At 35.5% G+C, this 7,469-nt stretch overlaps 1 protein-coding gene across 1 annotated transcript in view; it reads right to left on the bottom strand.

Moving 5' to 3' along the window:
• The window catches only part of LOC137648815 (thyroid transcription factor 1-like), a 62,390-nt gene extending 60,494 nt beyond the window's left edge, over positions 1–1,896 (bottom strand). The window contains exon 1 of the mRNA XM_068381972.1: positions 1,203–1,896. Coding sequence (XP_068238073.1) covers positions 1,203–1,491 — 289 coding nt within the window. The 5' untranslated portion in view covers positions 1,492–1,896. The remainder of the gene's footprint in view (positions 1–1,202) is intronic.
• Between the last annotated feature and the right edge of the window lie 5,573 nt (positions 1,897–7,469).

The following is a 7,469-nucleotide window of genomic DNA, read 5'->3' as shown; positions in this document are numbered from 1 at the left end:
ATTCCCACGACCCCAGTTTCCCGCAGAATCCCCTAGAGTCTTTTAGCTGTGTTTCTTCCTCGTTTGCTGTATAATCGGATTACCTTTGAATACAGCGATGCCAGATGAGGGGCGGCGAGGAATTTAAAGCAGTGTTGTAGAATCCCTGCCTTGGTTCATTTATCGATGGTCTCGAATCCAATTGCTCTATGGTGTTAGTCGGATTTGCAATAGGCTATGGCCGTCTTTGTAGGCTTTGAAGATCTTAACTAACCAATTAATTTTAGCAGCGTTAAATACGTGTCTTATATCTGCCTTGAGCGTAAGGGATAAGTAGATAGTTGGATAAATGTTAAGGTAATAATCTATCTCGGTTTGTAACTTTCGAGTCATTATACTTAACTTTTCGTTTATGTTAGCAATGCGATCGGGAGTAGTTAATGTAAATAGAAAAATGTGGACGTTCATTTTTGTCCTGTAACATCTAGGTCACCTTTCTCTAAATAAAACAAAAATAGTTAATGAAGACTATATTAACACTGTTGTCGCCTTATGCTATTTATTGAAGCGTTGTTTGCTCTTGAAAAATTTATTCTAAGGCAATTGTAATTATAATCGACGAAGTGAATTTAATAAACCTTGAAGTTCGTATGATGAACTAATTTTATTTACATTTAATGTAAGACTGTATACACTATAGAATTTAGTTATTCATGAATAATTACCATCGTTTCAAAATTCCCTTGGTGCCAAAATATCTCAGAAGCCATTTCATTTTCTTTAAACCATATAACCATACCGTTGTATGAAAAAAAAATGGAAATTGATATATGATATGCTAACGTCAAAGAGCACTATGATGAACCAAAGTGCCTAGTTTGTTTTTCTACGCACTGTTTATGTCGTCGAATATTACGGAGATTTAGAACATTACAAACTTAATTATTTTGAGGATATTATTTTACCCACAATCATCAACAACTTTTATTGTTTAAATATTTTTTTCGATGGACAATATCGCGAATAGATCTGATCTTAATTACAGACTTAATTAAAAAGCCTCTCGTTAATTATTTTATTCAATTTCTGGTGACTCAAGCTGACATCATATCAAAGTTTAGATTTAATCTTTCCTTTCGCCCGAGTGACATCTTTCCTTGGCAGATGAGATATGTTGTGGCAGTAGACTACACTCTTATCTAATCCCTATTCTTTCGACTTACTTGCAAATCGTGGGTCCGACGACGAGGTCTGATACCATGAGGGCGCAGAAGCGCGGGCGTCGTAGACATCGGGAGTGCAGTAGGTGGTGGGAGGGGGCGCAGGCGGATAGCCCACGGGTTGCATGCCTGCAGGCTGCATGGCGGCGGCGGCTGCACGCCCGTAGCTGCCAGAATCGAGCAGGTCGATGCGACGGTCGTCTAGTAAATCAAGGGCGCGGCGTTGTTCTTCTAAGGGCGACAGGATATCGGAGACGGAGAAGGGTGTGGTGTGGCGTGGGCTGAGGGTCATTAGGTCGCCGCCCGGAGGGGTCGCGGTTGACCCTCCCAGGTCCTCCGGGTCGCGCTTCAGGTAGTACGGAGCGTCGAGGTAGGCGTGCGTAGCGGCGTGGGCGAAGGCCTGTCGCGGCACCGGGGGTTGGAGGGAGGAGGACGCGACGCCCAGTGGCGGGGGGACAGCCAGCGTGACGGCGCGGGCTAGACTCGGCCGATGGGTGCTGCAGCAGCTGCTGTCGTCACAGGCTCTCTTGCTAGAGGTGGTTGGTGGTGGAGGAGATGTTTCTTCTCTCTCTCTCTTTCCTTCAGAGGCTGATGGTGGTGAGGCTACCGCTGCTCAGTCTCCCCTTGTGTACACCACTCCAACCGACCCACACTCACACAGAAAACATTGGCCACAGTGCACACACCAGCCCCACGACCAGAGTCTTTCTGATAGAAAAACTATAAACTCCATGGACGGTTCTTAAGGGGAGGGACACCGCACTCATCGGCCAATCAACGCTCGCCTTTGTCTTCCCAAAGCAAAGGACTGTATCGAGTAGGCCCGCCCCAAATCGCGTCTCCCATTGGCGGAGGGATCTCTTGACCCCGCCTAACTATTGGTTCGGCTCGCGCATGCTCCGCCCACACATCCCAGGAGGTCTCGTCGATTTTCACTGTGAATGATCAACGGTTGTTCTATTCAAATCCAATGTGGGCTGAAACGGCAGTTACATTCTTAATACATGAATTGATTCGGTGAGAAAAGAGAGCAACCCGACTGTTCTTTGGCATCAGATAATTACTGTAAAATGTCCAGCTTTAAACACATAACCCAAAGAAAGGGTCAGGGGCATATTGGCATTATTGCAAGGCTTCTGTTGGAGATCTCGTGTAGGGGAAGGCTGCTGTGTCCCCCTGGAGAGCAAAGTTGCTGGTGGTGTTGCGGCGCTAAAATCACTCGGTAATAGCTTATAAGCCATTCGATCAACACTATAAGGACGCTAGAGTGAAGTCACTTTCCTGCACATTAAAGTTTTACCACCAGCCAGAAAAGCTTTCTATGTAGTTTTTCATTTCATTCTATTTTAGTACCTATTTCTGCTATATCGATTTTTTATTTGTGGAAAAATTTTCTAGTATATCGAGATTCGTGATAAAAACTATATGAATATTAATAATGTAAATTATGACATTAGTCATCGTGGAAAAATGAATTACTAAGAACAGGTTTGCTACACTTTTACGTTGTAGACTAATTTCTCTGAAAAATATGACTGATTGATCTCATTTATTTCTTAGAATACATTATGAGAGATGAAACGTCATGAGGTTGTGTCACACATTTAAATAAGATACATCCTCTATTGCAAAATAATTTTTTCTCAATACATTCGGTCCACTGACTGCGGCATTGGAAAGACTAGGTTGAAGAGCCTTTTTTTTTTTCAGGCGTAGTGAAAATGTGTCTGCACATTCAGTACCCTTTCAACCCGTCAGTTTTCAATTTCAGATTGGAATTAATTCTATGAATTTGATTCGTATTACACATAATGGCTCTTACGCGTGTCATTTTTTTGGCTCTTATCCAAGCGATATTATTATTATTATTATTATTATTATTATTATTATTATTATTATTATTATTATCTAAGCTACATCTCTAGTTGGAAAAACACGATGCTATTAGCCCAAGGACTCTATCAGGGAATATATTATTATTATTATTATTATTATTATTATTATTATTATTATTATTAGCATTACCTAAGTTACAACCCTATAGTTGGAAAAACAAGATGCTATAAGCCCAAGGGTTCCAACAGGGAAAAATAACAAACAATCTCCTTTCCACATAAGATATGAGGATTTCATTATTACATTCATTTGAAATTAAAATATCTTATTAATAATTATATCCACATAAAAAGACTAACATTTCTGTTTCTTTTTTCAAGTTTGTTAAAATTTGTCTGATTTTTATGAACATGCAAATGCAAGCATTAAAGCGTACTCATTCACTCCAGGCGCATAAACATGGGCTTAAGATGCTTTCCTGCTCTTGATTGTGGGAATGAGGCGTGTTGAAGAGGGTCCTTTTGACACGTGTCAATATTATTATTATTAATGTTATTATTATCATTATTATTATTATTATTATTATTATTATTATTATTATTATTACTTTTTTTGTGTTTAAGTGGTCAGTGAATTGTTATTAAAATATTTTGTAACTACTATCTTGACTTGTAGATTAATCATTGATTAAAAGACCTATTATTTCATGATATCAATTTATGTGTAAAATATATGGATAAAATTTTGGGTATCGTGTCGATTATTTTAAATACCTTCTCAAAACAATAGCTGATTTTTTAAAACCATTTCTGATGCTATGATCATTATTATCACTGTCATTATTTCCTTTTTTTTTTTTTTTTTTTTTTTTTTTTTTAATTTAGCACTAAAAAGTGATGCTGGAAGATACAAACATTATTCAGTTAGAATTTGACTCAAGGCAGTAAATTTTTTTGCTCGAATGATCTACCATTTCAAGTCCGTAGGCCCACTGTTTTTTTTTTCATACGGTAGGCCAACTATTTAGAAAATAAACGTATGAATCAGATGTTTCATTTATTAAGTTAATAGTCTAAGTGAACGTTCCATAATAAAATGAATGAAAAAAAGATTTCTATTTGATTCAAGTATGCTGTTTTAATAGATATTTTGTAGATATTTTTTTCCATAAAGAAATTTTCTTGCTATGAGTGGAACCCTTGATTTTTAGCGTTAGTATCAATTATGTTGTTAGCGCGGTTAGCCACTGTAGAGGCAGTAAGTTACTGTTTATGTTATGAGTCTATTAGCATTCCCTTTTTGAAAGAATTGTATGTAAAATGTTCAAATTTTCGGAAAAATTTTATGGCTCAATATTCTTACTCGATTTCTCAATTTTTTTTTTCTTTAATGCTAGGAGTTAAAGACGCAAAGTAACCGAAGAATACAAATAGAAATATACTCCACTGAAATCTGTTGCTTATGATTGTTTTCCAAAATCTTTATCTAAACGACTTTTTATAGCAAATGAATATAAACCAGTTTACATTGAAATACAGTCAGGGATATTAGAACTCAAGAAACCATCATGTATTTTTACTATAATTTCTCATATAACCCACTGGACCCCATTGCCCTCTTTATCATACTAGGTAGTAGGTTTCCCTGGGCACCAGCCACCCGTTGAGATACTACCGTGAGAGAGTTATTGGGTCCTTTAACTGGCCAGAAAGTACTGTGTTGGATACCTCTCTCTCTCTCTCTCTCTCTCTCTCTCTCTCTCTCTCTCTCTCTCTCTCTCTCTCTCTGGTTACGGGTCATTTAGCTTATAATAATAATGATAATAATGATGACAATAATAATAATAATAATGATGATGATAATAATAATAATAATAATAAATATAATGATAATAATAACAATAAAAGAAAGATTTTATAGTCCATCATCAAGTTTTGAGCGACCCTTTTACCGAGAGTAGGCTACATATTTTATTCCACTGAATGATCGATATGAATCACTGGTATTCGTCCCGTTGTCATCGATCGTCTTTTTAAGCTTTGACAATCCGCTTACGTCACATGGATGTGTGTGCGTTGACACAGTAATCGTCGTGGCTTAATATCGTTTGCAAAGAACTCGAAAAGAAAATGAGAAATAATATGTCGAAGAAAGAACAGTCTCTTGAAATATATGACTTTATAAGACAATGCTACTGGGGGCAATACAGATATTCTCTTGTAATACATTATTTAGCACACTGTTAAAATGAACCCTTAGTTTCTCCGTAGAATTTACTGTTCTCAGTGGTATTTCAGTAAAATACAGGCGACCGTAATTTTTACCCTACTTTGTTATTATGTTTTACGGGTTGGTGACCGTAATATCACTCCTTTACGTCAATCTATCCACTTTTAAAACGGTAAATGCCTGGCAACATTTATTCCAGGATTATTACTGTTCTCTTACTGTAAATTTTAAACAGTGCAGCAAACACAACGGAAGTAGTCTGATAACCTATAAAGATTTAGTGTGGTGTTATATTTCTTGGCGCCTCTGCTGTTGCTAAGTATTTTTTTTTTATTGTTAGTGGGGTTATTAACAAATAGCAATTGAATATTTATTATTAAAAGAAACAACAATTAGTTATTGCTACAAATACCTCCTGGTAAATAAAGAATTGTCGATTCTTTCAAATGCTGAATCTTTTTGTTTGTCTGTAATGATGATATACTGCTCTCAAGTCGATGATCAATAAACCTTCTTATTACCTCAAGTATAGGATCAAAGTTGTCCAATTTTCTTCATGCCAGACTTCAGGGGGTATTCAGTAAGCAGTATTATGTGTGATAAAATATTCAAGTTACAGGTAGTCAATATACATATAAATATATATATATATATATATATATATATATATATATATATATATATATATATATATATATTTCCTAATTTTTTTCCTCACTGGGTTATTTTTTCCTGTTGGGAGCCCTTGGGCTTATAGCATCCTGCTTTTCCAACTAGGGTTGCAACTTAGCTAGTAATAACACACACACATGTATGTGTGTGTATATATATATATATATATATATATATATATATATATATATATATATATATATATATATATATATATATATATATATATATATATATATATATATATATATATATACAGTTATAAAATCTACCAAATACGTTGTCTCAATTATTGTATTTACAGCTGCTCTTAAATTCACCAACTCGATTACCTTTCCCAAGGACAATGCCATACCTCACTTGGAATGTACTCTAGATTGAGTTATGAATTTCAGTACAGCTACATTCTTCTAAAGGCACGAAATAAGTGAACGCTCATATTCATTTCATAATTTTCTGTATTAAAGAAAGCTGCACATTTATTTTTTTCAAATGTTTCTTAAGCTCTACAAGAAATACTTCTAATACAAACACTTAGTTCTTATTTGTTATTGAATGGATACATTGAAAGATTAGTATAAAAGGTCAGTAGTTTTAAGAAAAGTGGAATGATAGATCTGGATTTTATCATTTTGTTTTGGACATGTATTTATGAAACAAACTATTATGCAGACATTAATTTAACATATCCTTAGCCTCTGGCTGAGCGAAATAAATTTAATTAAGGACCCCCGTGTCACCTTTATTCTCTTTATTATATTCTGCTCTCAGTATTTTATAACTTCATGTTCTTTCCCACTACCCTAGCCCTCAGGGCAGGCCAAGAACCGAGAGAGTAAAAAAAAAAGGGAGAAAACCCCGTCTGAATTTTCTTAATGGAGTGGCTGGCGGATATGGCAGGTGTTCGAACTTTACTGAAATTGTTTTGGAGGCAACGTTAAATACATGGTGTTTGTAGGCATTGCAATTAACAATGAATAAAATTCTTTCATTACTAAACTTAAAATAATAGACAAATGCAATGTTCCACAGATTCCCTTTAAAATTACATTGCAAAATCCTGTTATACATTTTCATCAGCTATATTTAATGTAAATTAGATGACCTAAAATATTGCAAGGATTTGAGCGACTTTAAAGGTGAATGGTGTATTTTTTAAAGCGAGGTTCAAGTGGACAGTGAAATTAAATACGAGGATGTTTTGATAGCTGGTTGATTTATTACCATCCAGAGGAAAAACGAAAGAAAAACTTCTTGGAAAAGAGAGTAATATGCTGTTTTAAAATAATAAATGTTACGTGGTTGGTTTGGGAATTTTGATTGAGATGAGGATACGAAATCTGTGATAGCCAGGAAAGGGCTATCAGCAAGAAAAATTTCTATATGAGGGACATGAGTATATATTAGGTATCAAAGGGTAGAAATAGATAAAACATAAACTGGGGTAAAATAATCACAACAGATGACCAAAGGTCCTCTAAGAAGCAACCACTTATCAGACAACCATTATATACATGTGAGGCTAGAAAAGGG

The sequence above is a fragment of the Palaemon carinicauda genome, chromosome 10, assembly GCF_036898095.1.
Source record: "Palaemon carinicauda isolate YSFRI2023 chromosome 10, ASM3689809v2, whole genome shotgun sequence".
NCBI lineage: Eukaryota > Metazoa > Arthropoda > Malacostraca > Decapoda > Palaemonidae > Palaemon > Palaemon carinicauda.
Note: the sequence above shows the minus strand (reverse complement) of the source record. Positions and strands in the feature narration are given on the sequence as shown.